Source organism: Populus alba, chromosome 5 (assembly GCF_005239225.2).
Source record: "Populus alba chromosome 5, ASM523922v2, whole genome shotgun sequence".
Classification (NCBI taxonomy): Eukaryota; Viridiplantae; Streptophyta; class Magnoliopsida; order Malpighiales; family Salicaceae; genus Populus; species Populus alba.
In genome coordinates, this window is record NC_133288.1 from 5,044,019 (window position 1) to 5,063,370 (window position 19,352).

The 19,352-nt window shown below is 33.1% G+C and overlaps 2 protein-coding genes across 2 annotated transcripts; one reads left to right on the forward strand and one right to left on the reverse strand.

Annotated features, from left to right (window-relative positions):
* The first annotated feature begins 3,294 nt into the window (after window positions 1–3,294).
* On the forward strand, window positions 3,295–5,913 carry LOC140955600 (uncharacterized). Its single transcript, XM_073409264.1, has 7 exons — window positions 3,295–3,405; window positions 3,542–3,640; window positions 4,045–4,161; window positions 4,260–4,403; window positions 5,009–5,048; window positions 5,157–5,190; window positions 5,499–5,913. The coding sequence occupies exons 1-7, from the start codon at window positions 3,295–3,297 to the stop codon at window positions 5,911–5,913; spliced, it is 960 nt and encodes a 319-aa protein (XP_073265365.1).
* Window positions 5,914–6,088: 175 nt separating this feature from the next.
* Window positions 6,089–11,575, reverse strand: LOC118030836 (lipase-like PAD4). The gene is made up of 4 exons (XM_035035134.2): window positions 11,465–11,575; window positions 11,017–11,347; window positions 7,112–7,828; window positions 6,089–6,998 (listed from the first exon to the last, which is right to left on the reverse strand). Exons 1-4 carry the CDS (start codon window positions 11,482–11,484, stop codon window positions 6,198–6,200), a joined length of 1,869 nt encoding a protein of 622 aa, XP_034891025.1. The 5' UTR covers window positions 11,485–11,575; the 3' UTR covers window positions 6,089–6,197.
* Window positions 11,576–19,352: the final 7,777 nt, after the last annotated feature.

The window sequence follows — 19,352 nt, forward strand, 5'->3', positions numbered from 1 at the left end:
CTTGTCCAAACAATTCAAACTTAAGGACTTGGGGCAACTTAAATACTTCCTTGGCATCGAGGTTGCCAGATCACGACATGGCATTAGTTTGTCACAGAGAAAATATGCACTCGAGATTTTGGATGATGCGGGGTTTTTGGGTGTCAAGCCATCTCGGTTTCCTTTGGAGCAAAATGTGTCTCTAACACAATCCGATGGAAAGCTTTTGGAAGATGGATCAACATACAGGAGGTTAGTTGGCAGGTTACTCTATCTTACAATAACTAGACCAGACTTGACTTATGTTGTGCACATCCTTAGTCAGTTCATGGATAAGCCCCGCCAACCACACCTGGATGCAGCTTATAAAGTGCTCAAATATATCAAACAAACACCTGGGCAAGGCATCCTGTTGCCGTCCACAGGTTCACTTCAGTTACGAGCATTTTGTGATGTTGATTGGGCTCGTTGTAAGGACACAAGAAGATCAGTTACTGGTTACTGCATTTTACTTGGAGAAGCACCAGTTTCATGGAGGAGCAAGAAACAGACAACAATATCACGTTCAAGTGCAGAGGCAGAATATCGCTCCATGGCTACTACATGCTGCGAAATTACATGGCTGAAAAATATTTTGAAGGACTTGCAGATAAATCACACACAACCGTTAACCTTGTTTTGTGATAACCAAGCAGCAATGCACATAGCATCGAATCCCGTCTTTCATGAGCGAACCAAGCACATAGAAATAGACTGTCATTTGATACGTGAGAAAATTCAAGCAGGAATGATTCAGACAGCCTACATACGGACTACAAACCAACCGACTGACTTGTTTACTAAGCCATTAAGCTCCACACAGTTTGAGACCTTACTTAGCAAGTTGGGTGTAAATAACATACACTCCAACTTGAGGAGGAGTGTTAAAGGAAACCAAGCACAACATAGGAAATCAATCACAGAATAGGAAATCAAGTCTGTCAAATACTGTAATCGAATCTTCACTTATTTGTTTCCTTATTCTGTGATAATTAGGTTTGATCGTAGGCTTTAATGTAGGCTCTTTGTATCAAGCCATTAGTATAAATTGTAACCTTTGTTTATTCTGTAACATAATACAAAAGATATCATTCTCTTCATAAACGGCGTTGCATGAAGCACTCAGAAGTGAATGACTTCTGTTTTATTTCACATAACAAAAGTACATCATTTCAGTGCTGTACATTACCGCAACCTATTCGGGAGATGAGAGTCTGGCAGGGCTTCTTATTTTAGTTAGGCTTCTGCATTCAGATACTCCCACATTTATGTATGCACTTTGAAAAAAAGTTCAGTTGACAGATCTATGAAAAGATGTACTTTATTGGTCGTTTTAATCTCTTAGCAAACAAAAGTATATCATGCTCCTTTATTTTTACAATTACCAGAAGATATTTTCAGGAAGAAGACTGATCACTACCTCTGCATATTTCTTGTAACTATAGTGCATTCCAAGTGTAATACCGATGTAGCTAAGCCCAAATATCACTTTGTCATATGGCTAAAGCTTCTGGAACTTCTGTATTACCGATAAGGGGATTATGCTTTCGTTTTGGCCCAATTCAGAAGATTGAGCATCTCATCTTACCGGAGTGGTTTGTATATTCAGGTTGCATTGCAACACTGCATAAAACTTCCATGGAAGGGCTCTATATGACAGAGAATTGATCATCTCTTACTTTCCTTTCAAGGTAAGGTCTAATGACCACTGTATGATATCTCCATCTAAACATTCTTTACAAAGATATGAATGCTGTCAATTGTCCAGGAGCGTAGGAAAGTTGAAGAGATATTATAGCTGTTCAATTTGTTTATTTATTTTCGAGATACCCCAGGCTTATGCCCGTTGGTCTTTGTTTTTTGTAACACAAGCAGTTAGTTTATGGGCAATTGTTTTAGAATGAGATTGAGATTGAGATTGAGGATCTTAGTGTGAGTCTTGTGGTCCTGGAAGTTTCAACATCCAAAACTGAACTTTTCTTTTTCACCTGGGAGAGATTCAGGCGGCACCACTGAAAACTTGGAGCATTCCATCTACAGGCTATGTCATTCTCAAGCCGCCTTCGCAGAATATTTGCAAATTGCCTTTGACATGTTGAAAACAATTCGCAAGAAGATTTGATGAAAAAGATGCACCTTATCTTTTCCTAATAATTTAAAGGGTTAATGGCTCAATCAGTTCTTATAAAATGGATGGACTAGAAAGTTAATTTATATTAAAGATAAAATTAGCTCAATCATGACATAAAGACAGATTAGAAAAATACCTCATTCTATAAGCATAGACTGAGAAATTAACCCTGATTTTAAACCATGACTGAAGTCTTGGTTTGCCCTTGGCATCCCACCAAGGGAACTTGGTGAATTGTGCAGCTGGAGAGATGTAATAAACTCAGCTGTCTTAAAGGGACTTTAGGTGCTACTGCTAGATGATTGTCTTTGCAAGGTTGCAGCTTTTTAGTTAACCTTTTCTGGTTCTAGTGAAACGGGGCAGCCAACACGAAGTCTTGTTTTGGTGCGCGTGTGTGTACGAGTTGTGGAATAAATCGAATCCTTAAGAGTTGAAAGTGCATGTGTTTATTGAAATTCTATGGGAGAAAACAATCCAATCGAAAGCGAATCTATCGACCATGAAAGCGATTTAATCAAGTGGGACTTGAATCTGAGAACCCAGCTTACAGGGATTTTATGATGGGTCCCCTTACCCAACTATATCCATTCACAAAGTTTGAATGATCAATGCTTTAAGTTCGTTAACTGAAGTCAAACTTCTGGAAGAGAAAACTACTAGTGTTCACATGTATCCACCGCCTGCCATCTCACTCCATGTTTTGAGAAAATCTGTCCAGTCTTCAGATATGTAAAGATGTTGCCACCATTATTTTCATCAAAGAATAGAACCATTCTATGGTGAAACTCATCTTGATACCCCATATATATAATATAAGAATCATTGAAAGAGAAATGTGAAACTGGATACTAGGATGCGTGTGAATAGGGAATATGCGGCTGTTATTATATTTGTTTGGAGGGAATCAACACAGAAAACTCAAGCATAACATCAGCAAACTTGGACTTAATACTTACATTAAAAGCCACGAAGATTCATGGGATAAAGCAAGCACAAGCCAACCCCGCTCTCTTCTCTTTTTTTGAAAACTTCGGTGAAGGGAACCACTTGTATGACTAGGTCTGTCTTGTGTTGAACCAACTTCCTGGAGATAATATCTTGATGCCATGGAGTATAGACAACCAGAGGCAACACAAGTCCAATAAATGGATCCTGGGAAGAAGCGGCACAATGAACTAAGATACGAGCAAGAGCTCAGAAGAGATATTGTTCTTGAATCTGGATTCCCTTGCTGTATTGTGTTTTGCTCTTCTTTTGTGCGTGGCTGGTGGTTCTTTATTATTTCTTGTTAAAGGAATGTTTTTATCTTAACCTTTTGATGGGATTTTATTAGATTTTCTTTTACATCATATATGCAGATGTACTTATGGTGTTTTTCCTTTTATATCGCAGACTTTGTTCAAAACTCTTGCAATATCATTCTCTACAATGACCCTTTTCACTAGGATTGCTCCTCCTTATGGTTCAAGCCTTTTATATGCAGGTCTGCAAGTCTAGTCTGGTGATGGGTTGTTGTATCTTTCTTCACCTGGTTTGTTGGTATTGCAATGGCTTAGATCTGCTCCTCTTTTCAAGCTTGTTCCTTCTAAAATTCCCTGTATCTTCTTAATGATTCTATGTTCAAGTTGTTGTTTACGCAATTTTTTCTCAAATCAAATTATACATCTGTGAATTGAATGCTGCTTCTGCAAAAAGCTTAATAGTCTAAGAGAATATACATGGGTGACAATTCTTAAGAGGAAAATGATCTCCTTAACTGGAATATTTCAAGCAGTAATCTCTCAAAACAAAACTGAATACGTTAACTAAAAGTTTCATGCTCTGATTAAACTATTTGCATACCCGTTGCTGCAAGCTTCAGGAATCTAACATTCTCTTTGTTGCAAATTAAACAGAACCGGATCTGTCTATCTCTGGGCTGCTCATTTAGTTGGCCTCAGATGGGGCCATTTGCATCATGGTGCTGTGCTTGGCTTGAGACCACAGGGCTAGTTGCAGGCATCGGTACTCAGGTAGTTTTCTTTTCAGTGGACTCTCACCGTTAGAGAATGAGATTCAGATGTTGACTTCTTTTACTTCGAAGGCATATGCTGGTTCACAAACTTTGCAGAGTATCATCCTATTATCCACTGGCACAAATAAAAATGGAGGATATTTTGCACCTAAATGGTTGTTCTTATGCATGTACATTGGCCTCACGTTGATATGGGCAGTGCTTAACACATTTGCATTAGAAGTAATAGCCTTCATCGATGTAATTTCCATATGGTGGGGTAAAATCTAATGCTTTTTGTATGACTGCTATATTTTTTTCCTTTTTCCCTTCCTCTCAAGTGCAAAAATAAGAACTATTGATTGTGATTTCTTATGGTAAGTCATTGGAGGACTGGTTATTGTTACAATGCTTCCTCTGGTGGCACTGACGACAAAATCTGCTTCATGTGTGCTCACACATTTCGAAATGGCACCCGAGCCGACAGGAATATCAAACAAACCTTACGCAGTCATTTTCTATCTTTCCTTGTTACTCAGTATTCTCTATATGGCCATCTTACTGAAGAAACTAAAGGTACATTTTGCGATTCTTTCTAGCATTGCGATCATTTCAATATTTGGCTGGGCTTGTATCCTGGCCCTTACTTTCAGCTTTGGGATCATTTTGTTAGTCGTGAAGTATTACAAGTTCCCTTCAATTCCTACTTATTTACTCTTTTTAGTACCCTTTATCTGTTCTTTTCCGCTTGGGCACTGTAATATTGTGGTCTTTATCAGAAGTTATTTACTTTAGACCCACCCTCAAGAATTTTCTTGGTGGGATTTAACTGAAGTCTAAATTCTACACTTGCAACTCTTCTTCAGGATTTTGGCTACCTTTATTACCCAAGAAATGAGAATGCAGGTGAATTGTGCCAGCTCAAATACTCTATGATGCATTCCATGGCAGACATCATAATTCTGCTGTAGCAATCGTTTTACTGCTTACCATATGGAGCTCATTTTTCTTCAGAGGGCTCTCAATCACCACCAATGCAGCTAGTGTGGTAAGTGGTTGATTCCTTGTAGGCCTATAGCTTTATCAAGAGTCAGGACTTCACAGTGAACCTATTTGACAGCTTCGAAGCTAATCTTACATAATTGCATTTTCACAATGATAGCCGTTTCTTTCTGTTAGAAAATTTGACATAAAAATTGCAAGGATTGGATCTGTTATCTCACATCTAATGCATGTAGCTTTGTTTCCTTCTGGTGCATGCGTTATCGAGAGATGAAGGAATTCCCTTTTCGTCCATCTGGCGAAAAATCCACCCAAAGCATAAGGTTCCCTCTAACGCAGTGTGGCTGTGTGCAGCCATCTGTATTCGTCGTGGACTCACTATCTTGAAAGTCAACGTAGTCTCCACTTCCATAACTTCCACATGTACAATTGGATGGGTTGGAGGCTATGCAGTTCCAATCTTTGCAAGAATGGTAATGGCCGGGCCCATTTTACCTCGGTAAAGCAAGGAGGTCACTTTGCTTCATTGCCTTTCTGTGGATTTGTTAGTTCAGTTTTTCTTCTGCCAACTTATTACCCCATTTCCTGGGATACATTCAACTATGCGCCGGTGGCTTTGGTCACTGGTTTGATTTTGATAATGCTTTGGCGGGTGTTGGATGCAAGGGAATTGTTCAAGGGACCTGTTCGAAACTTTGATAATTCCAAAAGGGAAGGTATAAGCTCTGTCACTAATTCAACCTTGGATGTTTTTATTGGAACACCATAGTTTCAGTTTCTCCTTTAGATACAGTTGTTCGGTTATTTTCCCTTCAAAAGAAGAGGGGTTTTACGATCTCTGTTAGTTGAATGTCACCTGTTCTTTGATTCAATTTGGTGGAGTATGCAGGAGAAGGTTTTCTAATCATTTTTCTGCAAAGCAAGAGGGACAGGCACACAGCAGGAATCCTAATATCATGTAAATTGATTCGTGTAATAAAAACTACAAAATATATCTTACATATTCATTACAAAACCTGCTTGGCAGATGGCTTCATAGCCTTTCAATGGAAACTATGGAACCATTTCCTCATTCACAAAACTCAAAAACAAGGGACGGAATTGCACCATTTGTGATTTCAATTCATTATAATCTTTTACCCACAATGAATAGCTTGAATTCTTTGCCACTACATCTATAGACACCTCCTTAGCTTCAACCAACGCGTTTGCAACGCTCGCAAAATTATCTATCTTCTGCCAAAGCAAAGCCAAATGACTCGGATCACTAGTGCTTCTAAGAGCATCTAACAAATCCCTGGCTTCCTCCACTCTTGCCCAGAAGCATGTGTCTTGGGTCAAACTTGCAAACTTGCTCCGTTTATAACCTTCCCCTCTAACACTTCTCTCTGTCCACCACCTATCAAAAATACGATATCTCCTCTCCCTTCCATGGTCAATGTAATGCCCCTTGCTACGATGCATGCCTGTTCGATAATACTCAGCAATATCCAATGGCTCCACAAGGAGCTTATAGAACTGGGAAGCATTGACCCATTTTCCTTGTCTGTGAAAATCATGGGGGAGTTGATTGCTTTCAAACAAGTTTATTACGTTATCCCAAAACTGAGCCAGCTTGTGCCGGTTCAAGTTGACTCTGAAGTCCCTTCTCGAGGCTCCCCTTTGTTTAAAGGAGTCGTAGTAACCCATCTGATCATCAGACCGGTCGCACAACGCTTTATACCACTCTATTTCAGCCCTGTAAGGATTGATTTTGGACAGTTTAATCGCCAGATTGGCACAGTTTAGGTTTGGTGTGCGCCCCAATCGCCTAGCAGCCTTTAGGCAATCTTTGGCTGGCCCTGCAATTGGTTCCTGCGCATTGATTCGAGAAAGAATGACTTAAGAAAGTACGTCCACTTCTCTTAAAATCTATTATAGCACAACAAAACCAAAAGAATACCACTAATTCTGATAGAAAGCGCTACCTTGCAAGATATTCCCGTGGACTGCAAAGCCAATGCAACACCTGCTTCATAGCTTGATTCAGGAAGCTCTCCTTGCATGAAACTCCTCTTCTCCAGAAATTGCAAGGACATTTTCCCTACGTAATCTCCATACTTGAGATGATCCCCAATGCTAGAGCTAGGCGACCCCATCGCGAACAACAAACACATCATTTTAACAACAGATGCTGCATTGTCGACGCAGATTGCTCCATCTTCCGAACAGAAAAAATAGTTCCCAAATGGCCTCAACATTCCAGTCACTGCCCCTTCTCCAGCTTCTACTAATCTTCCCAAGTGAAATGATACATGCTGGAAAATCTGAGCCATGCTGTCATCACTTAACGGTACAGCAAGCAATCCAAAATGCGGAGAATTCATATACGTGTGCCAAAAATGTAGCAGGGGTTTCATGAGTGGAGCAATGGGATCCATTGGAACAAAGAGCATCCTTGGCATGATGTCATACTTCGATACAACATGGCAAAATTTTCCACCCCATTTTTCGCGAAGAATGGCACGAGAAAGGGTCTCATTGCCTAGCAATGGAGAGCCAAAGGTGATGCATAATACCGAGAGGTTTGAGATATCTGGTTGAAGGTAAGAGAGGAGCGAAAGAGCAGCAAGAGAGGCAGTTGCTCCACCTACGGAATGGCCTGTGAAGATAATTGACTTGCTTGTCTGCATTAGTGTTTGCATCTGCATATACACAAGTTCACTCTTAAAAAATCAACATGATACCATACAATTTCTTAATTAAAAAAAATAAAAATTCAAGCAAAACTAATTCAAAGATACCACTGGCAATTAAATGAAAAAAAAATGACAGCTTTTTCAAAAGCAAGTGATAAATTCTAGAAGTTCAAGCTTCTGCTAAACTTTAGACTTGGTCTAATGTGGCAGCACATGTAGGGTTGATAGTACCTGGTCAACCATGTGGTCACTAAAGTCAATCACGTTCAAATATTATAATTAGTTGGTGTATCTAAAGAAACTACGTTAATAATTCAACATCACCACTATTATTAAAAAAAACTTGATAGTTTCGACGGTTTATTATTTATATGATTTCAAGTTGAGTTTTATGGTTGATAATATATTAACTATTCAAAACTTATTTAATTATTAATTTTAGAGCTAATAAAATTAATCGAGATGTACACAAACTGGCCTGAATTTAAATTAATAAAAAAAAAAATAAGGAAGATCCTGATTGAATATATTGAAAAATCACTCTCCAGTAAATTTTACTTGTTATTATGATAGTGATTATTTACTTAATATATATTAAAATAATATTTTTTATTTAAAAAAAATTATTTTTAAAATAAACACGTCAAAAAACTAAGCTACATGCTTTTGCCATTGTTTTATTATTTTTTCCATGGTATAGCAATGTTAACATTGAAAAAATGTGTGATATCAACAGTGATGGATAGCCCACTTCGGAATTATTAAATTCGAGTCTTCGTTCTCTAGCAACATTGAACGGAGACTGAATTATTGATGCTAGTGCATTGTATTTCATTTATTGTGTGCACATGGCTCTAGGATTTCTTGATTTGACATGGGTGGTAAAAATAAATAAAGCAGAAGGTTGAATAAAAATAAATAAAATAAAACAAAGAAGGGGAGAGAATAGAAAATAAAATTAGTAAATCTATCATTTGTGGGAGTAATTAAAATCAAAGAAAATACAGGAATTAAAACAGATACAAACATCAAGCCAAGCCCTCAAATTATAAACAGTACATATTGTTTAAGAATATAAAAGCAATTTAGGAAGAAAAATTGAATAAAATATTAAATGAATATAAAAGCAATTAAGCATATTGTTTAATATTTTTATTTATTGTATAATTATTAGAATATATATGTGTGTGTGTGTGTGTAGGATAGAGACTATATATTTCGGGTTCAAAATATGCATACCAAAGGTGGTTTAGTTTCGAATTGGTTATTGGATTATAAAAAAGGGCAAAAAATAAAAAAACTTGGTAAACCATTCTTTATTAGGAATATATTATTTATTATAAAATTAAATTGTTTTTATATATAATCTTGAATAAAACATTAGTGGTAAGTGGACTACCAATTGTGACAAACCACACAATAATTAATTAGGCATCATTTATTTAAGCAGTTTGGTCATTTTTTTAAAATATTTATAAAAAAATTATATTATTATTTGTTAATTTTTTAAAATATTTTGATGTGTGAGCATCAAAAATAAATTTTAAAAAAAATAAAAATATATATATTATTTTAATATATTTCTGAAAAAACATTTTGAATTTGTTAGCTGAGAGGTAATGTTTTTTAACTTGTCAAAAGGGAAAAAGGATATATTATATCTATATGCACAGTAGTGTAAAAGACATCAAAACACGTTCTTTCATGGCGATTTGAAAGAAGCTGGCAGCAGATCAGAAGAACGACAGACAAATATTGGCAGGATTGAGAGCTTTTTGTTCTTTTAGAGAGGCTGGGTTTATAGCTAGGCTCTCAATTTTTAGGCGGCTGTAAAATATGTGGTAGGCTCCGGCTGCTAGTCGGCAAGGGAAATGGACGAAAGGCAAGTCAAGTCAACACGCCACAGCAAGAGTGACTTCGCCCTCACGATGTATCCCCAGCACCAAGGGATCGAATTGAAGGGATTTAAAAAGTTAAAAACTAGACAAAAGATGACAACCAGCTGCGATTCAGAGCACAAGTGGGTTTTGGTTTTTTGTGCCTGTCTTCTAGGTGTGTTTGGTTTGGAGGTGTGGTGGTTTTTTTTTTTTGTTAAAAATACAATACCTTTTAAGCATAAACCAAACCTCTAAAAGCTATAAAAACATACTTTTTACTAAAAAAACACAAACTAACTCCCATTCAAACACCCTCATTAGTGTTATTACCAAAGACAAGGTCATCATGATCAGAGATATCCACCGTCCTATCTTGTAGTGGAACACGTAATGAAGCCAGCACACCTATTTGTTTTTGCTCCATCTGGGGATTGATAGTGATTTGATTAGAGAAGCTCACAAGCTCCTCTCAAGTCAGTTTCTGATAGTGATCTATAACAGTTCATCTAATTTTTAACCAAGGACAGTTCATCTATTTTTTAACCAAGGAGATGATAGCTACAAGGCCCGATAACTTCTTCTAGCTTCTCTTTTCCTTGATTCCTTTTCACACGGAGAGCTCTTGTTTGCTTTACAAGGCGAGAAGATGTGGGGGGTGAAGCCCTAAGAACTCTTTCCTTGTCCCCACGGAAAGCAAATGCCTTTTATAAAAAGACAACGTGCATACTGCTGTGAGATTCATCAATTCTTGCCGGCCTCTCTTCTTTTTCTAGTTTCTTTTCGTGGATTATGTTTGTGACCAAGCTAACAAGTGAGTCAAAAGAACCATGTGTTTATTTACTGTGATTAAAGTTAATTATTTAACCCAATTAGCACAACAAATAATGCTTAGTGCTTATTATACCTACAGTGAATGAGAATATATTTTCCCTGAGGTGTGAGATGTGCCAAGCCACTAATTATTATTTATTATAATGGTATGAATGGAATATTGGTACTTGGCCCTTTTTCACATTTAATGGCCAAAAAGGGAGGCGCCTACCTGAGTACACACACCATGAGACAATCGCTAACATCACTGTTGAGATCAAAGCAAGTAATCATAGAACTATGGGCGAGATTTTCATCATTATTAATACATTTTGTTTTTTGTTTTTTTATTTCAAGACCAGAAAACAAAATCAGCATTGGGTTTCTTGGAAAACAGACAGAAATTAATCCTCCCATTTTTCATCGATTTTCTTCCCAGCCAAACAGCATGTGATTAACCAATAACACATATATCAAAGAAGATCATCACCGAGGAAGAGAACTAACCTGGCTTTGAAAACTTGGGTCCTTGTAAATATTCTCAAAGATCCTCAGCAAGGCACCTTGCACCAAGACTGGTTCTTCCCCTTCAGTTTGGGGATGCAATGGATGAAACATGCTATTGCCAACATCAGGCAAAGGAACCAGCTTCTTGAAACTGGGGTCTGACCCTGAAACCGATTGGATACCAGAGAAGGCCACATACCCAATACTTCCAATCTGTTCTGCTACAAAACCCTGAGGTGAATTTGCATTGGCAAGATTACAGAGCCTCCATGACTCGGACAGCAATGGTGTGGAAGCTAAGAAAGTGGCCAGCATCTCACTAGTCTCAAACCTGCCAATATTGAATGTCAATCAAGAAAAAGACGATTAGTAATTTAGCCTACAAGATGAATATAAGTTTTCCAGTCAAATTCTTGAGCGAAAGAGGGATTTGTGAGTGAGCACTTACGACGAAGTTTCTGTATCCATGGAAAAATCAGGCTTAAGAGAAAGATGGTGTTTGAGTTCGAGTCTTGGCGTGCTTAAACATAGGGGGTGTGGTCTTAGATTGGTGCAGGCTTCGTTTGTTCTCTTTAAACATAGAAAAGGTGGGGAAATAACATTTTATTTGGTCCCTCAAATTTGTACTTTGACCATCTTGATCCTGAAATCTTGTATATTAAAATTATGAGCACACTGAATAAGTCAACATAATATTTATTTTTTTCTCTCAGTTGATGTATAAATTAGCTTAAGAATTTTATTATCTTTGAAAAATATCTAATTTTTAATCATGGTTTTCATTGATAGAAATTAAATTCATCAAACCCCTTTTTCCATTAAAACCAACCATTGACCAAAGCTGATTGTGTTTAATTTAATAATATTTTCTTTAAAAAAAAATACATTCTTTTCTCATCAATCTCTCCGTATTATTCTTTTTTATATTTATTAAAACAGAAAAAAGGGTTAAATTGGGGGAATGAAATGAAAGGAATTGGGTTGTAAATAAATTAAAAATATATAGAGTGCTGATGAAGCGCTAAAATCTTCTGATTGGATGGGTTGTTATTATATTTTATTTTCAAGTCAATTTGTCTTTTTATGCGAGGTGTGGGGCCAAGTCAACGGGCCAAGTCGGACTTTAGGAATCCGCGTTTCAAAAAGAGAGGGCTGAGCGGAGGTCCTCTCTCTATATATATAATTATATATATAAATATATATAATAACACGTGAGCTAAGAGCGGTTATCGGTGGGCAAACGCGGTGGCGTTTGAAATACGAGAAGGTTTTTAAAATAATATCTTTATATTTTTAAAAAATTACTTTTAACATCTTTATTTTAAAATATTAAAAAAATATTAATTTAAAAAAAAAAAATACTTTTTAAAAAATTTAAAACACAAAAAACAAACATGTCTTACCTCGCAATTCCACTAACATCTTTTTTAGCATGTGTCTAGCTTGAGAAAAAAATACATAAGCATAAAACATAAAATATATGTTCTTAAAACTGTTTTAAAATTATTTTTTATATCTTTAATATAAAAAGCACAGAAAAATACCTTCTTTTTATTTTTACTGTTTTTATCTTTATTATGTAAAAATAATAATTAAACACTACCTAAACTTGTTGGTACAATTGTTTCAATGTGACCTTTTGTTTTAGGTTTCTTTCGTGTGTTTGTTTTCTTAACCATTTAAGAATATATTAAGATTAAATTATTTTAATAGATCTAAAATTGTTTTCATCCCCTTTTCTTTTCTTTTTTTATCCTATTATTTTTCTTTTTTTATTTTCCGTTTTCATTCTTCTTTTTCTTGAGTTCATTCTTAACTATTTTATTTATCTTTATAAATTATCTTGATTTATTTTTTATATGGTTATTATAATCTCAAATAAATATCGTAATTTTTTATTTTATGTTTATTTTTATAAGTATCTATTTGTTAAGTTAAAAATAATTAAAAAAATAATTTTTTAAATCAAGTGGTGTTCACAATTTGGATCGTGGATTTGACCGGTTAATCCATAAAACTCAAATTGATCCAATATATAGTTGTCTAAATACTAGAAAAAAATTGTTTTATTTTTCTAAATCAAACTATATATTTTTATTAGTCATCTAAATTATATTGAAATTCATCAAATCGATTATGTTACATTAAAACAACTTCTACATGATGTAATTATAAATTTAGGTTGGATAAGAAATTAAATGAAAAAAAAATTAACAAATACACGCTAAACCTAATTTAATAACAGTATCAAGCAATTCTTTGCTGCTTGAATGATTTTTTTAGTTTAAAATTTTGTCTAATTCAAGTCAAAGAGCCAACCAAAGAACTAGTTGGAAGCTAAAACAAGTTATTCATAACGAAATTGGTGACTTCAAGATAAATTATTTTATTGTTGCTTATTCTATGATTTTGGTGGCCAGCAAAGAGAAAGGCATGGATGTCTGAGGGGTGACTGAGGAAGAGTTTTTTATTATTATTATTAATTATGGATATTTATATTAAATTATGTGTATTTTAACTAATTTTTCAATATCCTGATATATCCAACATTTAAACTTGTGATATTTAGCAAATAAATTTAAAGATATCTAACATTTAGAAAATAAATTTAAGATCTCACTAGATTAATTGTACTTTAAGGAAGAGGTATCAGGGTAGTCGGTGTGTCCTTTTCTAACAACCAAGGCAGAAAAAGTTGTGGTTAAATGAGATTGCTCGGTCCCTCTACTATTTTGATTCTTCCAATCCAGCCCCTCGTCAATTTATGTGTTAACCTGAACCTTGTACCTCGTTTTTCTTCCTTTGAATTTAGACCTTTCATCCAAGTCAAATAATAAGTCTGACCAAACTGCCCACGTGTCATTTAAGCAAAAATCAGTAAAATATATTTTTGTGAATACAGTCAAAAGGAGAGAAATAAAGGTCGCTCTCCCCTCTCATAAGAAAATCGTTCCTGTCCAGAAAAGAAGAACATAATGAACTGCGAGGGCAACATTGAGAAAAGAAATTGAAGAGGGACTGGATTGATAAAATCAAAACAGTAGAGGGACCAGTGAAGATGAGATGGTACTAACCCAACTTTGGGAGACAGCCTGCCATCATCATTTACAGAATCAAAGTGGAAAAAGGTTCAAAATTAAATACAGAACACGGAAAGACCTGTTCTCCGATCTCCACAGCGCGTCTAATTATGTTTGTGGGGCACTGAGTTCTCAACGCCAAGGATCTGTCGAGAGATATGTTTTGGATTCTTAGACCGAGTCAGGGCAATATTCCTAAATCGACAAAAAAACAAAAACATTTTGATAATGAAAAGACACGTGGCCGGTTAAGGTGAGAGCACTGGTTTCAGTTCTAATAAGTATTCTGTGGGCAAAGTTACAGAATGTACCGCTGATGTGACTAACCCGTTTGGGTTTAGTTGCAGTTGTTTCTTTCGGGAAAGTTTCAGATTATAGCTTCTCAAAATAACAAATGAAAGTGGTTGTAATATTTGAATCATATGGAAATAATGACAACGATTAAAAACAGAAATATATATGATCACGATAACATTAACAAAAATAAAAAATATCCAAGAGCAAAACAATAAGGTTGTATGATTTTTAGCCAATTAAACATGAAATGACAAAATAAATAAGATGAAAAAAGAATACCAAAAAAAGATAGGATGAGCTAACATGAGTTAGCATGATAAAATATGTAATCTGGACATTAAAAAATAAGTTAGTCCGAATCAACCTGACAAACTCACGTTTTATATCATGAGGTCGGAATAGTTAAAAAAAATAAATTGAAGAAAATCACAAAACTATTTTTTTTAAGAAAAAACAATGCCGAATGATGATATCAGGAAAAAAAAAGACAAAAAAATAGATGTCAACTATTATTAACTTTCCAAACCCGTGCTCGAGTCATTCGACCAAAAACACCATACATGAGAAAATTGTGAAGCCTAATCTCTAGGAAATCAAATAAAAAAATTACTAATAATCTTTTATATAAATTAAAAAAATGAAGGTTAAAATAAATAAATAAAATTAAAAAGCAACAACAAATTTTCAAATTGAGAGTTAAATTGAAAACAATAAAAACATTAACAACAGGGAAAAAAATAACACAAATAGGGACCAAATGAAAAAAAAAATACACTATAAACTTGGATTGAAGGGTATAATTAAAAATAATAAAAATTTTATAAAATGGTTAAGGAAAGAAGTAAAAAAATCAAAAAAATAAGGATCAAATTTAAAATATCAATATATGATATAAAAAAAAATTAAACATGTAGTATCTAATTAATAAACTTATGCACGTATCTATTTAAATAAATTAAGAACTATTATGTAAATAAATGAAAAAAAAATTTTATTAACAATAACTAAAAATAAAATTAAAAAAATTAAGAGACAAAAGTAGATCAATATATTTAATATCGTAACATAGACCATTTACCTAGTTGTGCTCAATGAATTCTTTTATTAAAGTCATTTTGTAATATAAATCAATACACACATAAAATTCATTGAGTAAAATAAAAGAAAAAAAATATTATGTAAAGTTGCACATATAAAAAATATTATAAGAAAAATAAATATTTTTTATTTTTAAAAATAAATTCAATATATATATATATATATATATATATATCCCAAATGAATTATAATAACCTCTTCAAAAATTAAAAACATATAATATAATTAAAAAAAATAAATCTATTTAAAAAATACTAAATAAAAAAAACAAAATAGAGAATGTGTATTAATTAAAATATAAATTTAAAAATTATTTAAAAAAAAACATATAAAAAAGTTTTTTTTAAAAAAAAAAATTATATGTTATTGGGCCTAGTGAGCTATGCAGAGCGTTTGCCTCCATCAAGAAAAGACTTGCTTGTAGGCATGCAAGGTTAGACCTATATGCCGGGCCTTTAATTGTTTTTAAGTAAAAAAAAACCCTAATTTTTTTAGGAAAAAAAATAGACAATCTTGTAGTAACAGCAAAAGAGCTTAATTATACAAAATAAAAATTTAGATACTAAATTAAAAATTATATATATAAAAAATCATTATTACAACTTACAGTAATTTGTGTTAGGATGAATAGTGTTTAACACTATAGTAATTTCATCATCCTTTTAATTTCTTTTAATATTTACAGGGAAGGGACTTGTTGACCTTCAAATTAACATAGTAGCCTACTTACAAGAATTATTGTAACATATTAATTTAATAATTCATTAATTTAGGATCTAACTCTAACACGGGTTGTGTTAATAATTTTTTTTATTAAAATAATATTATTTTAGATTTATTTAAAAATAAAAAAAAAATAAGTCAATTCATTTACCCAAATTTTGAATTGGATGAACTCTCGAATGTAACTTTACATATGCATAGATGGTGGGTTGATTTTGACGTGTCGGTGGTTGCATGCACGATGTGGATGTGCGGGTAGATATTTTCTTTATTTGTGGAAGGGTATCCTACATAATTTTTTAAGAAAATAAAATAAAATAAAATTGATCTCCTTGCTTTAGTCAGATACACAGTTACAAAAAAATGCATGTTCTATAATTTGATCTGAGATTTAAATCCTAGCTGGTAGTTAAGGAAGAAATACATCTTCTTCATCATCATATTAACCTCCTCAGGTTTCTTAATTGTCAATGAATTTAAATACAACGGATCCAATCTTGTTATTTTATTGAAAATTCATTAGCCCTAATGGTCAAAAGATCTGTCACGATCTAGATTTTTTTCATAATATGAGCTGTGAATTTGTTTTGATCAGCCAATTCAAACTTTTGACTATTTTCATTTAGACTTTATTAAATAGGGGTGGGGGGGGGGGTGTGAGTTAAATAAAGTAGGGGTGGGGGGGGGGGGGTGAGTTTTCACGCTAAACAATGATATTTAGATGACGATAATATGAGATAATCTGGATTAAATTAATTGAAAATACAATCCGGGATATAAGATTGTAAAACCCGTAAAAAAAATAAAAATTTAAAATTTTAAAGCCTAATAATCTAATGTCAAAGATGAAAAAAAAATATATATATAACAAAAAGAACAAAACCTAAGTCAAATCGATGTAACTTGACGAACTAACAACTCGCAATACGGAATTTGAATAAAAAAAAGACTATCAAAATGATGAGCTAGTACAAAAAAAAAAGTTCAATAAAAAAAAATATCTAAAAAACCTTAAGCTAACCCGAGTTGACTTTACCAACTCGCTCTCAAAATAACTAAACAAAAAGAGAAGTGAAAAAAATAACAAAGCTCAATGGTTCACAATTTATTGTAAAATGATTAAATTAAAAAACAAAGACGTCATTAAAAATGGAGGGGAAAAAATCCCGAGTCAACCTGGGTTAACTCGAATAACCAACGACTCGCGACATGAGATCGGAATAAAAAAAAATAGATTTCCAAAAGAACGACCCAATAAAAAATTTCACAAAAACAAATCCGAGAAAAAAAAAAATCTAAGGCAACCATAATTAACTTGATTAACCTATTAGTCGGGATATGAAACCGTGATAAGTCAACAAAAAAGAAAGCACAATAAACAATAAAGATAAGGGTTCAATAATCAAATGACAAATTATGATTTGTTTAAAAATCTATTTTTTTAAGAAAGGTTTGCCTTATTGCAAGGCAACAACAAAATAAAAATAGAGTAAAATATTCAATCATAAAAGAATTTTAAAACCAAACAATGCAGATCAAATATGGTATAGGAAAATGAAAGAAGATAATTAGGGGCTAAATTGTAAAACAAAAAAAGATAAAAAAAAAATTTATTGAAAGAATGATGTTGCGATGTCGTGATAGCACAAATTAATTACCCTAGCTTAAAACACAACATACAAATTAATCAGGGGCTAAATTGTAAAACAAAATAAAGATAAAAAAAGGTTATTGAAAGAATAATGACCAAAACTGGATAAAAAACCAAATAAAATTAAATGCTGAGGGACAAAATTAAAAAAAAGATAGATCAAGAAAATGATAAGAATAAAGCAATTAAAAGAATGAAAACAAAAAATGAATTAAAAAAAATGTAAGGAAAAAATAAAAAAAATTATAAAACACAATAATAAAGCAATTAAAAGTAGAGAGACCAAATCATACAAAAAAAATGAAATTGAAAAAAAATTCAAAGTTCAAAAAGGTTCAAAAGCCAAATAAATAGTAATTAAAAGAAGAATAACAAAAATCAATAAAATTACAAACTAGAAGACACAATTGTTTTTCTGGAAGTTCAAATGCGATTTTCAGGGAATGAAAGAAAAAAGAGAGAATAAAGAAAAAACATTTACCTCAGCCCAACCAAACCTTTTCCATGAGCACGCGTTACACTGCTAGAAAGAAGACGACGCGCCGCTCTTAACCCTGCAGTGGAAACATGATTTTTATTGTTGCATGAGCTCTCACACACCACTTTAATTAATTTATTTTTTTGGAATTTTTTTATTAAAATATTTATTTGTTGGACCGAATCATTATGAGAATCATAAAAGAAAATCTTAATAAAAATAAATATTTTAATAATCATGATGAGGATTAAAAAAAAAAAAAAAATACATTAGATTTTTTTTATGTAACCATGTGTTAATTGAAACATTTTTTATATAAAGGACATCAAATTAAACTTAAGAAGAAAAAGCGAGGACAAGTCATAACATACTAGTAACAAAATAATTTAATTAAAAATATATCATGTTAACATTAAAAGTATATTTTTCATACATTATTATTTTTTATTTAAAATCTTCAAAAATAATTCTAAAACCATAAAAATTAATTAAAGAAAATAGATAAAATACTTGGGCTCGAGTCACCTAACGCTTAGCCCATTAGAGATAAGAACCTCTCACACAAGCTTGCAAAGCCAAACTTATAAAAATAAAAAACTCAAAGCACCATAAAACTCACATAAACCATCCAACAACCCCAAAATCACTTATAAAAATAAAGCTCAACCAAATCCCTAAAATTAAAATTGAAGTTGATCTGCTTTCCTTACCATGTTTAGGGAAAAAACCATATCTAATGAATTTTCTTTGAAGCTATATCTCAAGAAGAGGAACTTATTGAAAAAAAAATTATTTATTTTTGGTGGCTGAATTATGGTTAAATAACAACGTTTTCTTTTCTTCACTATTTTTGAATGAGTTCCTCTTTAACTCAAGGATTGGAGAAACATACAAAATGAATTTTTAAATCAAAATAAAAATTCTAAATTTTTTTAGATTGCCGATAAATGTTCCTTTTGTTTAATATTTTAGTTCTCACACTTTAAGTTTTATCTAATTCATTTGAAAA

Bases quoted from the DNA above. Each gene is read 5' to 3' on its own strand.
- LOC140955600 (XM_073409264.1), top strand. From the start codon at position 3,295: ATGGATCCTGGGAAGAAGCGGCACAATGAACTAAGATACGAGCAAGAG. The intron at 3,406-3,541 runs GTGCGTGGCTGG...TTTATATCGCAG, and splicing joins TTGTGTTTTGCTCTTCTTTT to ACTTTGTTCAAAACTCTTGC. The intron at 5,191-5,498 runs GTAAGTGGTTGA...GGCTGTGTGCAG, and splicing joins CCACCAATGCAGCTAGTGTG to CCATCTGTATTCGTCGTGGA.
- LOC118030836 (XM_035035134.2), bottom strand. From the start codon at position 11,484: ATGGATACAGAAACTTCGTC. The intron at 11,348-11,464 runs GTAAGTGCTCAC...CAATATTGGCAG, and splicing joins ATGGATACAGAAACTTCGTC to GTTTGAGACTAGTGAGATGC. The intron at 6,999-7,111 runs GTAGCGCTTTCT...ATCAATGCGCAG, and splicing joins CCACGGGAATATCTTGCAAG to GAACCAATTGCAGGGCCAGC.